Source organism: Rhinolophus ferrumequinum, chromosome 10, assembly GCF_004115265.2.
Source record: "Rhinolophus ferrumequinum isolate MPI-CBG mRhiFer1 chromosome 10, mRhiFer1_v1.p, whole genome shotgun sequence".
Lineage (NCBI taxonomy): Eukaryota > Metazoa > Chordata > Mammalia > Chiroptera > Rhinolophidae > Rhinolophus > Rhinolophus ferrumequinum.
Genome location: NC_046293.1, coordinates 17,459,567 through 17,482,370, shown reverse-complemented (window position 1 = coordinate 17,482,370; position 22,804 = coordinate 17,459,567). Strand labels below are relative to the sequence as shown.

Sequence of the window (22,804 nt, the reverse complement as noted above, 5' to 3'; positions counted from 1 at the left end):
GCATGTCTATCTTCCACTAGATGGAGTTATGTCTAGGACAGAAATGTTATCATGCATTCTGTGCCCTGCTTCATTATTTCCTCTTTCCTTTATCTCTAGGCTCTCTCTCCCTACTGTAACGGTGTGCAAAAGCTTCCTCATCTAGGTTTTTTCTGCATTTATCTACACCAATGGTTTTCAAATGTTAACAGGTTATCAGAATCAGCTGTAGGACTTGTAAAACAGAGTGCTAGGCTCCATCCCCAGAGTTTCTCATTCATTAGGTCTGGGCTGGGCCCCAGAATTTGCATTTCTAACAATTCCCAGGTAATGCCTATGCTGCTGGTCCAGAAATTCACTTTGAGAACTGCTCACTTATATGTAGGTTATAGTTCACATTGTAAAGTTTAAAAAAAAAAAAAAGAAGCTTCCCCCACTAAAATGGCAGTTCTATATGAGGTGAGTTTCTCTTCTTCATCACCACACCTCTAGGAACAGTGCTTGGTGTATGAGTGGGGTTTAATATATACTTGTTGGCTAAATAACCACTAGTTTATTCCCTCAACATATACATCGGTCTTTTCCATTAAAAAAAATAAAATGCCTCTCATTACCCTCACATAAATTACCCAAAGTCATTTCACTCCCAACTTCTCAGGTAGTCTACGCTCAGACTGAAAGTTAATTTTAAAAAACTGCCTAAGTGACATATTTTTAGAAGAAAAGGCTTTAAAAAAGAAGAAAAAGAATTACACATTCTAAAACTGTCCTATAAAAGTAATTATCTGCTATTAAAATTTTTAAAATAGAATCAAGACGTATCTATACATGTTAAACTGAAGAAGACAATGTAGTAAGTAATGCATCTGTGCACTGTTTCTTCTAACAAGGCTGTATGACACGATTGATTTAATTCTCTGGTGTTAGACTAACCACCCTAAGGAGACCTTGTGATCTGCTCCAGGTCAGTGAGTCAGTTGTTTTTCTATGATTAGACATTGTCACAGTGAGTTTATCTTTCATTTTAACCACTATCTTAGTTACCAGATGAGAAGGGAGCCTTTATCTTAGAACTGAAGACTATATAAGTCACCTCTGACTCAAAACTAAAGCTGTGGTGACAGTGATACAACTTTTATTTTAATCAGTTTAGTTTAAATGAAAATAAAGGCACTTAATAGTCCCTGGGCTCTACATTCTATAAAGTAGGTAAGAAAACTTAGAACTGAAACAGTATCTTAGAACAAAAGAATTGTTAGAGATTTCACTCTTAATCTAACATCTACGTGTTAGAGATGATACAGTTGAGCCCCAGACTGACTCAATGCCTCACAACTAGTAGCAGTAGATAATTTATATAGAATGGATTTTTTTTTACACTCAGTGTAAACAATATTAAAAAGACTTGTAGAAAAACTAGCAAAACCATAAAAACTTCCTATAAACATTACAGTATTTTAAAATCTACTAGAACATGTGCTATGTTATGTATGATTCATTTACTTGTCATCATCAAAGTAAGGCAATTTTGAAATATTTCTGCATAAAAATCAAACTATATTTTAATGCAATCTAAAATTAGAAGAAGAAATATCTAACACACAAAAAAAAATTCTTCAGAAAAAGAACAAGCGTGTTTGATTAAAACTGCTGACCTTAACATCTAGATTTTCTAAGCTAGTTTTCTTTCTAAAAGTTTCGAGGCCCCTCAGGGCAGGACTTTACACAACCACACCAATAGCACCTAACACAGCATAAGGCACAGTAGGTTGAGTAGGTAGTCAAAAAATGCTTGAGGGAAAAAAAAAAAAGAAGACTCCATTTTGAGCTTTGTTTTTGGGAAAACCCAGTGTTATTAAAGTGAAAATTGGAGAAGTAGGCAAATTATATTTCATTAAGAATCCGTTAATGTAACACTTCTCAAAGTGTGGTGACCAGGCCAGCAGTTTCTGTTTCACCAGTTAACTTGTGAGAAATGAGAAGTCTCTGAGCCCCTCTCTGACCTACAGACTCAGAAATTCTGGGGGTGGGGAGAAACTATATTTTTTCAAGCCTGCCATGGGAGTCTGGTGCCAACTAAGGTGTGAAAACTGCTACATTAAGGAAATGGTTCTCAAACTTTTTAGTCTCCAGACCTTCCACACTCTCAAAATTATTAAGGACCCCAAAAGGTTTTTGTGTATAGATTATAACTATCCACATTTGCCATTCTCAAAAATAAGACATTTAAAAAACATTTATTAATTCATTTTCAAATAAATCCCTTCACATGTTAATTATTCATATGAATAATTTTTCTAATGAAAATAACATTATCCAAAACAACAAAAAAGTTTAGTGAGAAGAAAGGCATGGTTTTACATTTCTGCAAATCTCTTGAATGACTTAGCAAAAGAAAGCAAGCATCTTAAGTCTTCTGTCTTCAGTCTGTTCTCGTTTTGGCTGACGTACATGGGAAAAAAACCCAGGCTCACACAGGTGAGGTAGTTGGAAAGAGGAGTATTTTAATAGCCTTTTCACATAATAGCAGGTATTCTTCTTTGATACTACCACCAAAGTAAGTGGCAGTTTCATAAAAATTAGTTGCAATGTAGAATCTGAAACCACATTAATGAACTTTTTGTGCTTTTACATTATAATCCATGGGTCTTTCTTGTACTTTGAATGTCTCTTTTACCCATATGAATGTGATTTTTTGGGTGATGCCACAAATCTAATCAAAGAAGTCTTTACCATATTGTGAAGCTGTTAAGCTCACAGTGATGAAAACAAGTTTTCCAAAATTTTAATTTTCATTCAAAAGCTCGAGTTTTATCATTGGGAACAAGTACTATTATTTGTTTTCCTTCAAGAAACAGGATCGCTTTGTTCACTGTCAAGAAAATACCTGCCAATAACCAAGTGTGAGTAATTATACTTGGATTTGTCCTTTCAAGTTATAACAATGGTGTTCCATGAAACAGAAGAGCTAGTTCAGGTTGCAGCTCAATCACCATGCAGTCAGGTGCTTTACGATGACTTCCTATTTCATCACACAGACATTTTAAAAAAAACAACAACGTTTACTCAAAGGATCAAGATACAATTAAATAATTTTTACTACATCCTCATGAACACTTTTAAGTGAAACTAGCTTTTTCCTTCCCCCTGCAAATATGTGGTGAAGAATACAATGATTCGTGCTAAGGGGTGGAAATTTTACCCACCATTGCTTTTCCACCAGCTGTGCAAATGTCAACACAGTAAAAAAGGCAAACAGCACCTTGGTATTGTTATAAAAATAGTTTTGCTTTCACAGACCCCCCAGGATGTTTGAAAACTGCTGTTTTAAGAGCTCCGAAGAGAAAGATCCAGAGTTTCCCTCCTTTACCAGATACTTGCTCACAAGCTATCTCCCGTACTAGACTGTGAAATAGTTGTGTCTCAAGATCTAAAACAGTAAGACTCAAAGATTCAATCTTCATTGAAGGAGCAAATTCAGGGATGCCATTCATACGGAGGGCGCTTTAAGGGAAAGTAAAGAGGAAAGGTTTAGGCCGACTCAAGAAATCCCACAACCCTTCTTCATTGAAACCGTCAGGACAAGAATAGTGAATATATCTAATAAGCACTGTTATTTTTAAAACTTCTCACTTGACAGAAATCCTATAGGCACTCATAAGAAGTGAACAGAGGGACAAGGAGGTGCTTCTAAGTGGGGGACAAGGGTTGCAGAGGAATCGGTGTCGTAGGCTAGAGATTCTCAGAAAACTGTGACGACGTGTCAACTGACACCAACTGTCACTTGTAGTTTCACCAGGTTTCCTGGTTCAGTGAGAGTACAGGGATTTATGGGACCTATTCTCAGGGAACAATGGCAGTCAGGATCTCTGGTTATGGCCTCTGACATTTAAACCGAGGTCTTTTGTGAGGTTAACTACTTCGGTAGCTACCCCACACTTGTTTTGCTCCTTTCTTGCTTCCTGCCCTAGTGATTGGCTGTGTGCCATTGCAATGAAAAGGAGAGTCAACAGATACTGTTTATTTTTTAAAATTAGAATGGCGATCAGCAGAAGAATCCAAAACAAACATCCATTAACAGTGGTTCCTCTGGGTGAGGGGAAATTCAGAATGGAACAGAGAGGGGCTTTACTTTATATTTTTCTGTATTATCTGAACTATTTTCACCACAGACATTTTTCTTTTATGATATAAAACGATGTAAATAATAGTTCTATAGACAAAAAAACCAAAGAGCCTGTGTGATTCATTCTAGCTGTAAAAAGGGAAGGAAGATGCTGGAAAATATTGCTTCCACTCTGAAGTCTGTCTTGTGAGGAAGGAAAACTCTCAAGGAAAAGAAAGGTTAAGGCAGCATTCAAGAATGGCTACACAGCAAGAAGCGTGACCTTAAGGAGCAAAAAGAACCAACCCATGAGGTGTGTGCTCCTTCCCACAGCAAGGCAGCAAGATGTGGTGACCACAGGGGCAGGGAGGGTCCCAACCTGGTGGCTACCATGGGAACGGCCCTGGATAACAGTGATGTTACCAGTGAATACTGGCCAGGGCTCAGAACTGGCTGCCGAGTGGCTACCCAGTCTCCTCTTCCTAAGGGGGTAGAGTTACCTTTCCCTCACAGAACTGGGGCAAGGGTAAAATGAGACCATGAAACTTAAAGTACTCAATAGCCTGCAAGGCAGGATGACTCTCTGGGAGTCGTATTTTTCCATCTGTAAAATGTGAGGATGGACTACAAGGTTTCTTCAGATGGAGAAGTCTTGATGAGTTAAACCATATCTGTAACTTGGAAATACCCCTTCAACTGCTATATTGAAAAGCATGGGTGATTTCATGACTCAACATTTGAGTCCACATAAGCTACTCTCGAAAATTGATCTCACCGATTCTGAAAGGACTTTCCAGCAATATTGTCTCTGTAGGAATCAAACAAAACATGGTATTGATCCCGGCTCCATTCCAGAACCACCTACGAAAAAAAAAAGAAGAGAAAAGGTAAAGAAACAATGTTATATTTGCATCAAATACTAAGAGTTTATAACTTTCGTTTCATTAAGAATTGCTACAGAAACAGGTAACGCAATCAAAATTCACCCATTCACTCAGTGCCTGCCATATACCAGACACAGTGCTCAATCCAGATGAATAAGCTACAATATAAGGATAGTTATATATACGTATCTATATCTATATCTGTCTATCTACACTATATATATATATATATATATATATACACACACACATACATACATACATACACACCATGTTTCCCCGAAAATAAGACCTAGCTGGACAATCAGCTCTAATGCGTCTTTCGGAACAAAAATTAATATGAGACCCAGTCTTATTTTATTGTAAGACTGGGTATAATATAATATAATATAATACCAGGTCTTATATTAAGTTCTGTTGCACAAGATGCATTAGAGCTGATTGTCTGGCTAGGTCTTATTTTCGGGGAATCACAATAGATGCCACAGTTCCTGGCCTGTGGAAAGGGAAGGGGAATCGAAGAGATTTAAAAGGATGTGATGTGAGAATCGGGTCTTAGAGAATGAGTTCACCAGGTGGAGAGAAAGGCACAGTGTCAGAAGAGTGTTCTAAGGTTGAGAGGCATCAAGGATGAGTCCCCTGAGGATAACTGTGCAGTTGGCTTTGGCTGGAGCAGTTAGTAAACTGGAGAGAAATGGAGCTGGAGATGGAAGCTGGGCCCTGATTGTGAGGTGCCTGTGTGCCATGGGAGGCAGAGGCACTGAAGGATTTTAAGGCAGCTACATGATCCATTCAAAACTTGGGGAAGACTCTTCTCACAGCACAGAAGAACACAAGCTGTAACGGAAGAGACTGACAAGATATGGGGGATGATAACCTCACTACCTGTGAGGTTTCACTGATGACCTTGCTAAGTATTTCAGGAGAAAACGAAGGGCTTTAGATAGGAGCTCCCTCATGTCTGCACTCCAAATCCATAAACCTACCTACACACGTGCCCCCTTTTCTTTTCCGCTCCCTTTACCACAGAGGAAGTGTCCGTCCTCCTTGCAAACATCCCATCTGCCCATTTGCTCTGGATCACATCAACTCACCTTCTCAACACCTTGCCTCCTTTCTCTTTTCCTCTCAATGGATTATTCCATTGAGATTATCAGCATATAAACATATTCCAGTAGTATCTCAGGAAAACCTTCTTTTCACTCCATACCTCGCTCCAGCTAGTCCCTCTACTCTAAATCCTCTGCCTCTTTCAAGGGCAAATATCTTTAGAGTCATCTTCCACTCTCCCATTCACTCTTCAGCCCATCACTTCTGCCGTCACCGTTTCAGTGGCCTTGTCAAGGCCTCCATGTTGTCAAATCCAGTGACATTTTCCTGATCTCTAGCTTACTCAACTGGTAGTGGCTGCCCAGTTCCTCTTAAATGAACCACTTTCTTGGTTTTCCTCCCATCACTCTGGTGACTCCTTCTCAGTCTCCTTTGCCAGCTTATTCTCTTCTCTCTGACCTTTAAATGTGTTCTTTCATTCTCTTCCTCTTCTTGGAATGCCCTCCTTCCTGCCAAGGCTTCCTCCAGCTTCCTACTCCACCAACCCGAGGATATGGCCTTGCTATATTGAGATGGCTGTGGGAGGTCCCCCCAGTCATTCAGATTTCATTCTAGCCAGCAGAAAGGAGGGAAAGGGAAAGACATGCCCCTCCTCTAAGGAGTTTTCCTGGAAGCTGCACTTCTGTTTTCATTGGGCAGAAGGTAGTCACCTGACAATATCTGGCTACAGGGGAGGCCTCTATAATTGTGCCCCTCTACAACTGCTCATTTCTTTGGGTGGCATTCAGGTTTTTCAAGATCTGGCCTCTGTCTACCTTTACCACCTCACTTCACTGGCATGCTTCAAAAACACCACAGATTCAACTAATAGTTCTCCCACTCAATGTACTAATTTTAAAACAACTGATTTTAAAATGTACTGATTTAAAAACTGAGGGTCTAATGTGCCTTGTACTAGGTTTACAAAGAGAAATAAGCTAAGTTCTCTGACTTGAAGTAATTATACCCAATGATTTTTAATAGAGGTTTATTGATGGCTATAGCTGCACTGAAGGAGCACCTGACCCTTTCTAGGAAGACACCAAAAAGACTTCCCTGAAGAAGCAGTTTCTTGAACGATGGAGAGGAGGAGTCTGTCAGCAGTTCAGCTGGAGAACAAGGTGTGTGCTGGAGGATGTGCAACCAGACTGGATAGGGAGTGAGGAGAAGAGAATCACGGGTGACTGCTAGGTTTTCAGTATATCTCATATGAGTGACTGAATAGAGAGTGGGGCCACTTAATGACACAGGAGGAACAGGTATAGTGGGGATGAAAGCTGGTGGGATTCCAGGTTCCCATTTTAGTCACGGTACATTTGAGGTTACACATGTATACGACTGGCCTCTCCAACGAGACTGCAAATTCCTAGAGGAGGTAGAATGAGCTCTGCTTTCAGTACCAGACACAGCACCAAACGCAATGGCAGGCACATACCGGTAGCTATAAAATGTCATCTACTTCATTGAACATAGAATATGTTATCTATTTTTAATAATATAATTGTATCAATTTGTATCAACTTACTGAGCTCAAACAGAAGGGATTCTCCATCAACATCCCTGTACCCAGAAGGTGGGAAGAAAATATGCAAGGGCCCACTTCACAAACGGCTGAGAAATGCTGACATGCTGTATGCTGACACAACATGTCTTCCTTCATCAGATAAATTAATTTCGCCATCTCCAAATCACTTTGGTGTATGACAAAGAACAACAAGAATAATAGCAAAGGTCCTTCTCTAACACATTTAGGTACGTTCCTACTAGTCCAGAATTCTGCACACTTAGCTCTCAAGGGACGTAGTTGGGCTATGACTCAGGGGACGCAGGTTTTCATCCCAGCTCTGTCACTTTTATGAGCGCTCTTGAGCAAGTTACTTAGTCTCTTTGGGCTGTTTCTTCATCATTACAGTGAAAGAGGTCTGACCAAATCATCTTTGAAACTTCTTCCAGTCCTACAAGTGCATGGCTAAAGGAGGCGAAGAGCTGTGCAAATGGTGCCCTTTCTTCCCCGTGTCAACTCCATGTCTCTTCCCATCTTCGGCCTCCTCTGGGTCTTGGCCCTGGTTCTAACCACATCAACATTTAAACTAGATTCTCTTCCGTCATAACCACTTCCCTTTTCTGCTTAAATCAATTGCCAACTAGACCCTATTATGGAAATCTTGCCAAACTCTTTTTAAAGTGAATGAGTAACAAGCTACGTGAGAAATCAAAAAGGAGGCTTGCAAATCAAATAAAATTCATCTCAGGTTTAGTGTCAGATCATTTTCTTAATACTACCCAGGATGGAAAAAAGCAGGAATTTCAATGGACAATTACAAATTATTTATTCTGGCGTAAGCCATAAAAATAGAAATACCTTCCAAATAACAAAGAAACCAAAAAAAACTTAAACTTCTCATTAGATCTTGTTTTAAGCCATTATTAGCAACAAACAACAGACCAGAGCTTGGAGAAGTTAGAGAAACACTTAATCAAGTCTCTTCCTTCACAAAGCCTCCCCATATTCTTCAGCCCAATCTGAATGCTTCCTTCTCAGAACTGAGAAACTTTTATCTCTGTCACTACTGGTAACTTGGAAATCGAGTACCCACTGCCTTGTAACATTTCTTGCCTTGCAGCACTTAGCTTTTTTTTCTTTTTTTTTTCTTTTTAAAGGTTTTATTGGGGAAGGGGAACAGGACTTTATTCCCTGTTAAAGTGTGTACTTCCGGGATTTTTCCAAGTCAAGTTATTGTCCTTTCAGTCTTAGTTGTGGAGGGTGCGGCTCAGCTCCAGGTTCAGTTACTGTTGTTAGTTGCAGGGGGCGCAGCCCACCATCCCTTGCGGGAGTCGAACTGGCAACCTTGTGGTTGAGAGGACGTGACCTTGTGGTTGAGAGGACGTGCTCCAACCAACTGGGCCATCCGGGAGCTCAGCAGCAGCTCAGCTCAAGGTGCCCTGTTCAATCTTAGTCGAGGGATGGTGGAGCCCACCATCCCTTGTGGGAGTCGAGGAGTCGAACCGGCAACCTTGTGGTTGAGAGCCCGCTCCAACCAAGTCACCCATCCGCCCCCACTTAGCTTTTTTATTGTTATATTTACCTTTCACCTCATGTTAGCATCTTGTCAGACCAATCAAGTTATAAATTGCTTCAAGGTGAAGAACTACTTAAAATTCTATTTATCATCAACTCATACCCAATACATTTCACCGTGTACCATAATCTTAACAAACAGCTGGTTACGGCAGGGGTGACATAAGAAAAGACTGGATTTGGGACACCTCCTAGAAGAACCTCCCAGTTCTCCTACCAGTAGCTGTGTAACGCTGGGTAAGTCACAAATGTTCAGGCCTCAATTTCCTCCCCTATGAACTTAAGTACAAAATCTATCTTGTCATTTTGTTGTGCTGCTGTAGCAGGAGAGTGATTCTTACATGACGTAGGTGAGTAAGATGTATAAAAAGCATGCTGAGAATACCAGAAGTCACTGGTAAAGCATATTCTCCTGAACCATCGTTTTTATAATGGCAAGACATTGAAAACATTACATTGGTAGTAATGCAACTTTTTTATGGAGCAATATGGAAAACTGACATAAGTTTTACAGATACAATGTCGGCCTACAAAAACTTCCTACTTGCCATCTTGAGCTATTCTCCCCCCCCGCCCCCCCCACAAACCTCCTATCTACACTATTCTCCTCAGAGTATTTACTTTTCCCTGCTACTAAGGGAAGGTTGTCCGTAAAATTTAGGACACAGTGAACTGAAATACTATTTATTAAAATATTACATGAGCTCTGAAATACCTCATAAAAAATGTTTTATTAATAAGGAATTGTAAAAATCATCTGAAGGTAGTTTATTGTACTAGTTAAAAATGTTTATCACTTTTAAGATTCCATTTCAGTAATCATGGCATGTAAGGTATTTAAGATCATTTGTTGGTCAGTTTTTACAAAATGGCAGCCAAAGTCAGTTTTAATGTGTTGTTTGTAGAGGAGAAGGGGTAGGTATACACATCATGCCAAACACTCCTTCCCCATTGAATCCTCGTAACAAGGGGCCAACTGTGAGAGAGGTAGAAAAATGGCTCATTTTCCAAAGAGAAGCTCCAGGCCACATGGCAGTGCATGACAGGGTTGAGATTTGAATCAACCCAACTCCGGAGCCCATGTTCCTGTTTAGCTTCGCCCAGGCTCTCTCGGCTTCATCAGGAGGCCTCCTCTGTCACTTACTTACACAGACCTAGCTTTGTCAAATACACATTTAGGAACGTGGTCATTCCACTGGTTCTGAAGCTGGTATGTTTATCATCCTTAATTCAACGACTCCAAAATGTTTCCCCAGCATGTTTATAAATGACCACAATCACATAATAAATTTGTCTTTTTCCTCAGTATTTGTAGGTCTAACAGTCCTTTAACTGCTTTGTGTACACAAATGCTAAAATTTTCAGATGATAAACTTTTTAAAGTTATAAAACCGGTATACACTTTTATTGTAGAGTTGTATGATCCCAGACATGATCAATTCATGCCTGTGGCAGAATAATAGTGAATGAGATGAAAACCCCATAATCCTTTGTATCAGAGGAATTCCAGAATTAAGGAAAGGAGGAAGGTAATTATTAAGAAGAGAACAGGTATATGGTGCAAAGACCAAAAGACGTACAGTCAGAAGACAGGAGTTTAAATCTGGCACTTATCAACAATAAAATCTAGGGCACTTCTCTATTCTCAATTTCTTCTTTTGTAGAATGAGGATATTTTTACCAACTATTTCACAAGACTGTTTTGATAAATAAATGAGATGTGAAAGTCATACGTGGCTGTACAACAATACCTACATGCAAGCCATTCACATGTCTCTTAAAGACAGGATTTACAATGCTGCAGGATTAATTGTTTAAATACGTGTCTCCACCTCTGTGAGCAACTCAAAGCCAGGAACTTTACCTCTTTTTTATTTTTATTCCAGATCCATGGAAATGCACTGTGCTTGGCACAAAATCCAAGAACATTCTAGAATGAATGAATACTAGTTTCACAAGGCAAACATCTTGGAATAGCTTATCACTCCACGGTTTTCCTCTAGAACTTTCTGCGCTTGGATCCATTCTCGGACAGTCAAGGTGAAGGCTAAAGGGCTAGAATTATAAAGAGACAACAGCAAGCCGAGGTACATAAGGATGTAAAACTCTCTCTGTAAAAAGCACACGTCCCTTCCTCAATTTTCCAAGTAAAGAAATGGGACACGCTACCCCGTAAAACTTAAGAGGTTGGGGCTCTCTAACCGCAAGCAGTAGGAACTCTAAGTAACACTGACAGAGCTTTTCACACATTGATAACCATCAGGAGTTTATAATATCTCTAGATTATAAAGGTTCTTCACAGTTTCTGAACACAAAATTAATTTTGCATTTAAAAGCACTAAGAGAGAGACCAATATATGTATCTTAGGGATATGCTAAGCTTTGTCTTTTCACTAACCCTCCTCCACCTTTGATACCAATCAGGAAGTCAAATGTACTCATCAGAAGTATTTTCTAATCACATTTGATTAAGCATGCTCATTTTGTTTTCCTGTCTTAGTCCTTTCAGGCTGCTGTGACAAAATACTATTTCCTGGGTAGCTTATAAACAACAGAAATTTATTTCTCACAGTTCTGGCGGCTGGGAAGACTAAGACAACAAAGTGCCAGCAGACTTGGTACCTGGTGAGAGCCGGCTTCCATGTTTATAGACAGCTGCCTTCCAGCTGTGCCGCTTCACTAGGTGGCAGGGGCGAGGGAGTGCTCTGGAGTCTCTTTTGTAAGGGCACTGATCCCACTCATGAAGGCCACACCCTCGTGACCTAATCACCTCCGAACCGCCTCACCTCCTAATTCCATCACACTGCGGATAAATAAAAAGACTTGCCCAAAGTCAAGCAATAAATCAGCAATATATAACGCCAGTTTCCAAAAGCAAAGACACCTTTTTTTCAGGCCTTTGTACAATTATAAAAATCAATACTGAAAGTCCGCTTATCCTGAAGCATCACTCAATGTGGCATTTTCACGACTCCTACTATGCCTGACAGCCACCTGCTACCACTCTCGTCCACCTGCAATTCACCTCTAAACACAGACCTGACTCATCATTTTCTTGCTTCAAATCATTTGAATGATCCCCATTTTCTTCAGGATGAATCCAAATTTCTTTGGACAAGTCGTAAGACAAGTCAAGTCGTAAACTGGCCACTGCCTGCCTCTCCAGCTTCAATCCTGGAAGGTGGTGGCCCTTGAGAACTACTTTTGTTCCTAGAAGGTGACAGTGCTTCCCACACCTACCAGTACACCTATGGCATCCTTCACTTTAAAAAAGGTGGGGGGAGGGCCTTTCTTCCCTCAGCCATCTCCTTCAAGATCAAGCTCAGATGTAGGAGAAACTTTGCCCAATACCCATGCCTATGTCTTCAACTTAATTTTTCACAGTGCATTGTACATTTATCTATTTGCTTGGCCATCTCCCTGTCTGGAGAGTGAATTCCGTAAGAGCAGAAAGAAACTGAACCATCTTTCTGTCTCTAGAAAGCAGAATAGCTGGCCCAGAGCAAACATCTCTGCATTTTTCTACCAAATGAATACCTTCTGAAATTTTGATAAAGAAACTTTGTCCAATTTGGAATTAATCAGAGACAGAAATAAAGTTAATGAAATGAGGTAAAAAGGGGGGAAAGGTATTATCAATGTGGAAAGACAAAACGAGAACCTAAAACAAACAATTTTAGGAAGCAATTTTAAAGTGGGCAATATGGTTTTCAGTCTGATCGTAGAATGCTTTTGGCTCTTCCTGCACAAGTGTGACTTAGTCTGTAACATTTTAAAAAATCATTTGTTTTTCCTGCTTAATTGAGTACCATATGAATCACACAGAGGCTGACTCATCACCTGCTAAAGATACTGCGTGTGGATCACAAGACTGGAACAATCAATCTAAAGGACAGTAAGAACTTCAAAAGATATATCAAGAATATTTATAACCTATTACAGCTACACTTGTTTGTTACCTTTTAGAAAGAACTAGAATAACATATGGTATTATAAGTTGCCAGCGCTATTAAATTAAAAATGCACTTGCTCCCTCTGCTTTCACATCAACCATAACCAAGCACACTCAGGTAAAGTAATCATTGTAAACTTTTCTGCTCTAAGGAAGGATGAACATACTCTTCAGCATGACCTGCATCCGCCCAGAAGGTAGGTGTCCTGCTGCCGTCTCCATGAGCATCACTGTGGCCAAGGACAGAACAGTCCTGGGATAGGACACCTGGCATTTAATTAGCACTTACTACACACCTTGCCCCAGGCACTGCACAAGGTGCCTTCTATACCTTAGGTGTTTCATTTAAACCACCTTTCCTCTCTAGACTCAATCTCAATCAGTGAGCAAAAATAAATAAATTTTTATAAGTATTTATTCAACAAATATTCATTGAGCACCTATAGTTAGGGTCTGGGAAAGCAAACAAACTTGTCTATCTTGCTCCTTTTTTGTATCCCAAGAATGTCGGGCACATAATGGAACGAAAAGACCAGGTGGTCTTACCTTCTAAAGGTCTGAAATCTGTCCACTTCTCTTAATACGCCCTTCCACCAGCCTAGTCCAAGTCTCCCACTCTGTCCTGCAGCTATTCCTGCTTCCTCTCCTTCAGTGTTTCTCAACGTCGGCACTATTAACATCTAAGGCCTGATAACTCTTTGTTGTGGAGGCTGCCCTGTGCATCCCAGGACGTCCAGCAGCAGCCCTGGCCTCCAGCCCCCAGATGCCAGTACATACCGTGTTTCCCCTAGAGTAAGACCAGACAATCAGCTCTACTGCGCCTTTTGGAGCAAAAATTAATAGAAGACCCGGTCTTATTTTACTAGAAGACTGGGTCTTATATAATATAAAACCGGGTTTTCTATTAATTTTTGCTCCAAAAGACGCATTAGAGCTGATTGTCCGGCTAGGTCTTATTTTTGGGGAAATAAGGTACTAACCTTGGATGGTATTCCCATTGTTCTCAGGACAAACACTCAAATCCTGAACACCTATTCTACCAAGTGCCGGGAGCAGGGCCCAACCAACGCACCAATCTCCTCTAGGTCCACACTTCCTCTTGCTCCCCACCCTCCAAGCACATGGGCCTCTGTTCACCTTCTCACATATACCCCAACTTCAAGCCCTTCACACAGTTTCCAAGGCCTGAGCACTACTAACATTTTGGGCTGGATAATCTTTGCTGTGGGGGCTGTCCTGTGCATTGCAGGATATTTAGCAGAATCTCTGGTCCCCACCCAATAAATGCCAGTAGCACCAAGCCCACCCCACCCCCAGTCACGACAACCCAAAATGTGTCCAAACATTGCCAAGTGCTTCTCGGGGGCAATTCTGACCCTTCAAAGTTGTGCTCAAACAGTATAAAGAAAGCTTCTCCTGACCCAGCCACCCCACGAGTTGGGTCCTCACTGCAGGTCTCTCCCACAACACCCTCTTCTTTGTAGCATTTCTCACAATTGTTACTTAAGTAGCATTTAATGTCTGAATGTGTCTGCAGGAACCTGCCGGCTCTGCTCACTGCTCTAGGCCCACGGGCCTCCAACCGTGCTCAGACAAAAACTGGACTAAGTGAATGGATGATGCCGGCGGCGCTCGCGGCGCTCAGCTGTGGCACAGGGATTCCAAGATAAGAAGGATACCATCTTTGTGCTCAGGATGCTGAGTACAGAAATGGCAAATGAGTTTCATCTCCTGGGCAAGCTCAATTAACTGGTACCTGCATTGAGAAGCTGTGCATGGTACAAAGAAAGGCTTCTTCTAAGGCTCCACAATGCCAGATACCACAGTTCCATGAGAAGTGTTGAACCAAGAACATGCAAAGTTTCCTGAGGAGGTGGTTGAAAACTCGGTGTTTGGAAGTTGCTGGCATTCTGGAAATCATGCTCCACCACATCTAAAGGGGAGGGGGGTGGAATCTCTTTTCCCATCACCTCAAGCCCAGGAAAAGGACTCAATGGCATGACCGAGAGAGCCCACTACAGGTCCATGCAGTTGGGTGGACGCCACATCTGTCTCACACCTGAGGAACAGGAAAGGCTGGTTGGCTACCTGCTCTGAGGACCAGGGTGAGGTGGCTGCCATGCTGGAACCAGCCTGCACCCCTCCATTCTGCGCTGACAAGAAGGGCGTGCTACCCCCAATCAGGCTACCTTGGCATCAGGAATATTCCAAGCTGAAGGAATTGAGAGACAGCAGTTGCAGGAAGAATTTTCTGACCGTCCCCTGAAGCAGCTCTTAAGACTTTTTATTAGAGGTGCCTTCTCTGCACCTAGAGGAAAGGAGTGTCCTTCTCTCCGAAGACAGAGGGACGCTGATAGGAATTCTGAAGGAACAGGACGGCGTTTCCCCAGCTTTCTATATTTAGCTCATATCCTTTTATATCCTATCACGACTCTCCAATCTTCATCAAACCTAGCATTAAAAAGTGAGGTTTACCATTTCCTTATGAAGTCTCCTACGTCATGTAAAGCTTAGATTAAATAAACATGTATGCTTTTCTCTTGTTAATCTGTCGCTCACTACAGAGGCTTGTTGGCGAGGCAGCTGGAGATCGGAGAATCACAGATGTCTGGCCCTGGGTCTGAAACCTGACATCCCGCATGAGGATAGATGGCCCAGGAGCAAAGCCTGGGGAATCCCAGCATTGAAGACAGAAGGAACAGTGAGTGGGCAAGGAGAACAGGGAGGGTGGTCCTCGTAAAGAAAGGAGTGAGAATTTCCAAATGCGTGGAGTACCAGGTGCTGCCAAAAGGTCAGGTGAAGATTTTTCTCTTACGTGCTAAAGTTCATTAACAAGATCAACAAAGTAAGACCTCATAGTGAGTCAAACCAAATACAGCTATCAAATTACCACATTAAAGATATATGTTGAATCGTTATTGAAAGATTTATGAGGGCACACTTGAGCTGTGTTTAACAGAACTCCGTATTAATACACCCACCCACGAAGACAAGTTTCACAGATACCGAAATTTGTAAGATATTAAAAACGGAAACAACCCACTTTTACATCTTCTAGAACAAAGTAAAGGGCTAACGGCTATCGCAGTCACACTGTCAATGTGAAGGCCAAGGACAGGAAACAGGTTTTGGCTCAAGCCAGTGTCTAGGACATCTGTTGCTCTGGCCCTTCTTTGATAACAGCCTTGTGATTTCCCTCCAGGGAACCCCCTCTTGGATCACGTGGCTCAGCTGAGGCCCCGCTCACTCTCCCCCCCCCCCCCTCTGCTCTGGGGAAGATCCAGGTGGTGGATAGCAAGGGCACTCGTGACCTGGCTGGGCGGGCCACTCTGGGTCTAGCTGGCAGCAGGAGGCAGAGAAGCTCTCTTTGCCTGACTTACTAAATGGTAGACCAGAAGCTGAAGTTGCTGGCAGCAATCTTTGCTCCCATGTAGACAGAGCCTGCCTGAGAACTAAACCAACCGTGGGGAAGAACAGGGACTAAAATGAGACTTCTGATGACATCATTTGAGCACCTCGACCCAAGCCTGCCAGAAGTTTCACCCTATATTTTTCAACTACACAAGTCAAAAAACTACCTTTTCTCTTTTATGAAGCCAGGTCTGAGTTGGAATTCTGTCTCAACCTAGTGCTGCTAATACCAGCAGCAGTTTTAAACCACTAATGATTCAAAAAGAAAAGGCTCCTGCCTCCTTCTAAAAGTCTCAGCTTCGTCTAGGATGCTTCAATCCATAATTTTCTTCCCTTCCTCTGATTTTCTAAGTGATTAGTGGGTACCTACTCAGTCATTCAGTTGCCTACTCCCTTTTATTGTTCTTCATGTGTATATCACGGCCTCATCTCAACTAGACAAAGACGGTCAGGGATGAGCCATAATTCTCTGTATCCCAGATACCACCTTCTACCACACAGAGTATAATCAGACGAATCATGTCTGAGAAAGAAAAGGTTAGCTACAGATGGTCTGCATCAAAACAGAAAACTTACCTATACTGGAAATGAATCTGAAGGGATATCATTAAAATCATCCCAATTCATTCATTCATTTTGGGCGCTACGAATACAGCAGGGAATAAGACAAGGTCACTGCTTTGACAGTTAGCTGGGCTGTACATCTCTCCCAATCCCACCCCCAAAAGAGACCATTTAAAAAGGGCTATGAGGCCATCGGCATTTTCTCTGTAGCTCAAACTCCATTATATAGTTCATGCTTTCTCATGTTAAATACCTAATAAATGTATATTCATACAACATTACAGCTAAAACGGGGGTCTTAGAAATCTAGAAGTTTTAAAACATTATTTTTAACAATGAAACCTTTCTCCACCCCGAAAAGAAATGTACACCAAACAGGTCAGAGCGGCTGCCCCGACCCAGGAGGCGCTGGACTGACACAGTTTGGGAACCACTGGGCATTACTGGCGCCGGAACCAGGGCAGAGGCTGCCTCCCAACTCTCAGGCCAGGTCTCTTTCGACTTCACCTATTTGTTGCCTTTGGCCAAGAACACACTCAAAATATTTCTGTTCAATGACTGAACTACTCAAGTACAAACATGGTAACTAGTTTCTTTCTTGAAATTGGGCCAGTACGAGAAACTAACTGGTCACCGAGGCTGAACATAACGTGACTGGACCCAGTTTTCAATCTAATCAACAGTGATTTAAAACCCTCTATTCACAATTCTGAAATCCAAAAGGCTGTGAAGAACTGTGAAGATCTTTCTGTGTCTATTTGGCAGCAAAATTTGACCTGACCTGAACTTATCTGGTGGCAAAACTTAGTCTAAACTGACTTGAAGTTATTTATAGTCTTTATTTTCCTCACTGAGTGTGAACAGGCATATGTTCCACTGTAAAAGATTCTGATGTTTTTAGGTAATGCAGTAGTTCCAAAAGTTTCAGATGAGAGATTGTAGATTTGTATAAAAATAATGTATATAAAGAATTCAACCAAAGAATGATGGCCCTGAAATTTTCACTTCAAAAGCTATGTTTTAAAGTATCAATATCAACAACTGAGGACGAATATTTACATCAGGACTTTCTGAGATAAAAAGGATCTTAAGAGCACAGTCAATCTAGTGCCCTCACTTGTAGATGAGAGAACTAGACTCCCAGAGGCCACACGATTTGCCCAAGGCAACTGCGTAGTTTACAGACAAATTCTCACCCCAAGGTAATGGACTTCAGTGGATATTAGACCCCCCACCCTGACGGCCCTCCCTGTGGGTATGGATCCAGCTCTGCTTTTTTTGATCAGAGTTGGCAAGGGTTCTCCAGAAAACACTGGAGAACCAGTATTAAACTTAAGGGGAAAATTTTTTTTTTAAGTAATGTTTGTATGGATATTTGCAAATACTTCCTTTTTTTTCTTAAACTTTTATTTATTTAAATGTGTTTTTCCAGGACCCATCAGCTCCAAGTCAAGTAGTTGTTTCAATCTAGTTGTGGAGGTTGCAGCTCACAGTGGCCCATGTGGGGACTGAACCGGCAACATTGTTAAGAGGACCGTGCTCTAACCAACTGAGCTAACCAGCCACCCCGAAAGGCAAATTTTTTAAAATGTATTTTTAAAATACATCCCTTCCTCAATTCCCCTTTTCTGTCTCAAAACTTGGATGAGTGTACAAAGGATTTATCAAAAAGTAGGAACCAAGATCACTTATTCTAAGAGCGGGGGAAGAAAGATATTAATGAATTCACAGTTAATAATGATAAATAACAGTCCTTTTATCCATTACAATTAGATAAGTTATTAACAACTTGGTAATATCCACTGTATGATGAGAGCATTCTATTTCAAAAGTTTATTTCAAAATAAGGATTAAAGACATAAAACAGTTATTGATGATAATAATAGCAGCAGCAGTTACTACCATTTTATGAGAGTCTCTTACAGGCCAGGAACTGTGTGTGTTACTTTATGTACAGGTCTTTTTTAGTCCTCACTATCAAACCTGCATGGAAGGTATTCTTGTCTCCATTTTAAAGATGAGGAAGCGGAGGTTCAAAGAGGTTAAGTACCCTTTCCAAGATCATACAAGGGACAACGTGGGCTGTTTGACAGACCATAAAGAGATGTGCTTAAAAGTACAGCCATGGGACCATATACTACCTTGGTTGAAAGCCCAGCTGTGCCATGAACTGGATGGACTAACGTGTGCAAATGCCTCAGTTTCCTCACCTGTAAGATGGGTATAACAACAGTACCCACCACACAGAGGTGATGTGAGGATTAAATGAGTTAATGTAAATAAAGCCGTTAAGAGAGTGGTAAGCACGTGCACTGGCTATTATCATGATCATGAATACGGACATCAGCATTGAAACCCGGATCTGCCTAATCCGGCAGCTTTTCTTTCCACTGTGCTGTAGAAATTAACTACAGGCAATATATTCGTGGTATTGAGCCAGTGTCTCCACCTCCCATGCCACCTATTAACATTCTTTGCCTCTCATTTCTTTTGTCTGTTCCAAACTTTAAGATCTGTCGCCATTTCAAGACTGACAAATGTTTTTCTTTGCGGCAACCTGGATGGACCGAAAGAGTATTATGCTAAGTGAAACAAGTCAGAGAAAGACAACTACCACATGATCTCACTTAGAGTCTAAACAACAAAATAAATAAACAAACAAAACAGAAACAGACTCACAGATACAGAGAACAAAACTGATGGTTGCCACATGGGAGGGGTTGGGGGATGGGGTGAAAAAGGTGGACGGATTAAAAAGTACATACTGGTAGTTACAAAATAGTCACGGGGATGTAAAGTACAGCATTGGGAATACAGTCAATAATATTACAATAACTATGAGTATTGCAAGGTGGGTACTAGACTCACCGCGGGAAATCACTTCGTAAATTATATAAATGTCTAACCACTATACTATACACCTGAAACTAATATAAAATAATATTGAATGTCAACTGTAATTGAAAAATAAAAAAGGTCTTTCTTTTAGTAAATAAATGACCAGATGTTGAATATATAAAATGAAAAACTCTAATAACTGATTCCTTTAAGTCACCTTCACACTGCAGGGTTGTTAATAAACAGCTAATTTAAATTACTCATGGCCAAAAAAAAATATCTATCAGTAATAAGACTTAAGTATGCATAGACACATTCACTATATTAAGTTGCAACACACAAAACAAAGATAGAACAGCAGGTGGTATATTAGTTACATATTCCACACTTACAAGTCCCAGGAACTTTCTCACCCTTACTTATTAAATTTATTTTTATCAGCCCCTAGATCAAGCACTACTAAAAGTGCCTGGAAATCATGCCATATCATACATTCATTCATTGAACAAATATTTAGACTGCATGCTGTGGCAGTACTTGGCACAGTATTATTGCCTGGGACAGAGTTACAGTAGTTAAACAGACAGTACCCTTCCTTATGGAGCTTACAATCCAGCATGGGTACAGACTTCAAGCAAATGTATACTGTGGCATTTCTAAAAACCACTCTGTTAATCTTAAAACCTTTTGCAACCATATATATATATATATATATATGTCATACGTATACACAAGGAGTCAGATTTCTGACTTGAAAATACAACTCTTCTCCCAGCTGCTACAGACACTTCTTTTAAAAAGTGGTGTACTCTAAAATCACATACGTGTACTCCCCCAGTTCTGACCCACTCACTGTCACTGCACACTTGCTTATGATAAAGAATACGGTATCAGAGGGTCAATAATTAAATAACTATCCACCCTAAACCAAAGGGTTGTTTCATTCAATAACATGTTTAAAGTGTATATCCAGAGGGGTGCAAAATCTATTAAACCCAGTGCTTCCACCTCCCAAACCTCTGGTTGGACCCTCTCAGGAATTTACAGTCTGACAGAACTACTTCATCGCACATTAACTAAGAGCAGATCAAGAAAGGCCGGGCGTGTGTGATCTGGAGTCTAAATTATTAGCCTATCCTGTAACCCAACGGCTTGTGCTGGCTCCCAAGAGGTCCCGGTGCTGGAGTCCAAGATCATGACGGTGTCCTGGTCACGTGAAGGGGCCCTAACCTCAGGAGATCTCCAGGTAGGGAAAAGGGTTTGGCGCTACCTTTTGGAGCTACCAAGAGATCTCTCACAACAGTGTGTGCACATCTGCCCGTAAGCCGAACTGAAGGTGTACAGCTGTTCCAAATGACAGAGCAAAAATGCAAAAAGTCCCCTCGCACAAGTAAGTCCTTTAAATCTGGGGGCAGCACCCACTCCCCAACGCAAATTACAGGCAAAGAAACACACTCCCCTTGGACAAAGTTGTGAGACCAAGGAAGAAACTAGATTAAGAAGATAAAGTGCCTGTGTCAAAGGTGAAAAGATTAGGAAGGTGACACCAGCGGAGGAAAACTGTGTAGGAAGGGCAAGGAATGAGAATTTAAGAATGGGAAAAGACACCAACTCTGGGTCCTGGGCGGGGGCTTCGTGAAGGATAATTCCTGGGGGATACAGTCAAATGACTTGGGGACCCTGAAGAAAACACCTGGAGGGAATGGGAATCAGCGCCTACCCCCACAAACCGTCGGGAGGACGAGAGATCTCAACCCCAGATGCTGAAACCTGAGCCTGGGGAGGAGATCGGAGTTCTCCGCACCTCCGGGGAAAGGACAGGCTCTGGGACTTGTCCCCGGAGCGGCAGGGAGGATGGGGAAGCAAGAGCCCAGCGCGCCAGGGCTCGGGGTGCCCCGGGGCTCCGCGAGGGCAGGGGCGGGGCGCCGCGGGATCGCCCGGGTTCAAGGCCGGAGCTCCCGCGCCGCTACTCACCTCTCCGAACTGGAAGGCAGAGACGATGGTGACAACGACGCCCACGAAACAGACGTAGAGCCCATACCTGTGGGACAGGCAGGTATAGGTCTGTCTCTGCAGGAGCTTGAGCAGCATCACCCCGGCCGCCGCCACGCCACGCCCGGAGGAGCCAGAGCCAGAGCCGCCGCCTCAACGAGCCGCCATTCAGCGGCCACGATCGGGCCGCCGCGTTCAGGTCACAGCCTCCGGCAGCCGCACATTGCCGCTCCGGAGACCGACGGCCACTGGCCTCCGCGCCGCGGCCACCGCTTCCGGGAGCCGGGAGCCCACGCCCTCCGCGCAGCGGAGGCGGACCCGCCGCCCGCGAGGGGGCCGGCGCCGCCCGGGTCTGGCCAGGGGAGAGGCGGCGGCGGCGGGGCCACCAGCGCCACCTGGAGGACGGAGGGGTGGAGGGCAGGCGAGCTCCCTCCCGGTGTGCGCGTGCGCGGCGGCTCTCAGGTCTGGGCTGGGGACCTCGAAAAACGGTGGGCCGGTCCCTGCCAAGGTCTCTGTGCCACAGATGACGCTATAATGCCACGAATACTTTCGTGCACAATCCCCTTTCTTAATTTACAATCATTGGGAAATTATGGTTTTTCACAAGGTTGAGAGGAAATGCTGTATGGAGCTCATTTCCCCTCTGTCTCTCTAACCGCATTGCTTGGAGGAGGAAACTTTTGGGCTAAATGTGCCAAAACCAAAATTCATTCATTCATTTATTAATTAAATATTTAGTGTCCAGTGCCTGGCATAATGCTTGGTGTCTGGTTTTCAGAAATGAGCTAGAGTTGGCCACTGTTCCCAGAGAGTCTAGTTGGGAAGATAAGCACCTAAACTGCGAGTGCAAAAATGTTACAGAAATCGTGCGATGTACGGGGGTGGGGGGAGCGGACTACGCAGAGGTGCTC

The 22,804-nt window shown here is 42.3% G+C and overlaps 1 protein-coding gene across 1 annotated transcript in view; it reads right to left on the bottom strand.

Annotated features, from left to right (window-relative positions):
- The window catches only part of GNPTAB (N-acetylglucosamine-1-phosphate transferase subunits alpha and beta), a 61,663-nt gene extending 39,438 nt beyond the window's left edge, over positions 1 to 22,225 (bottom strand). The window contains exons 1-2 of the mRNA XM_033117604.1: positions 21,876 to 22,225; positions 4,860 to 4,945 (exon numbers count right to left, since the gene is read on the bottom strand). Of these exons, the coding sequence (XP_032973495.1) occupies positions 4,860 to 4,945; positions 21,876 to 21,992 (203 nt within the window). The 5' untranslated portion in view covers positions 21,993 to 22,225. The remainder of the gene's footprint in view (positions 1 to 4,859; positions 4,946 to 21,875) is intronic.
- Positions 22,226 to 22,804: the final 579 nt, after the last annotated feature.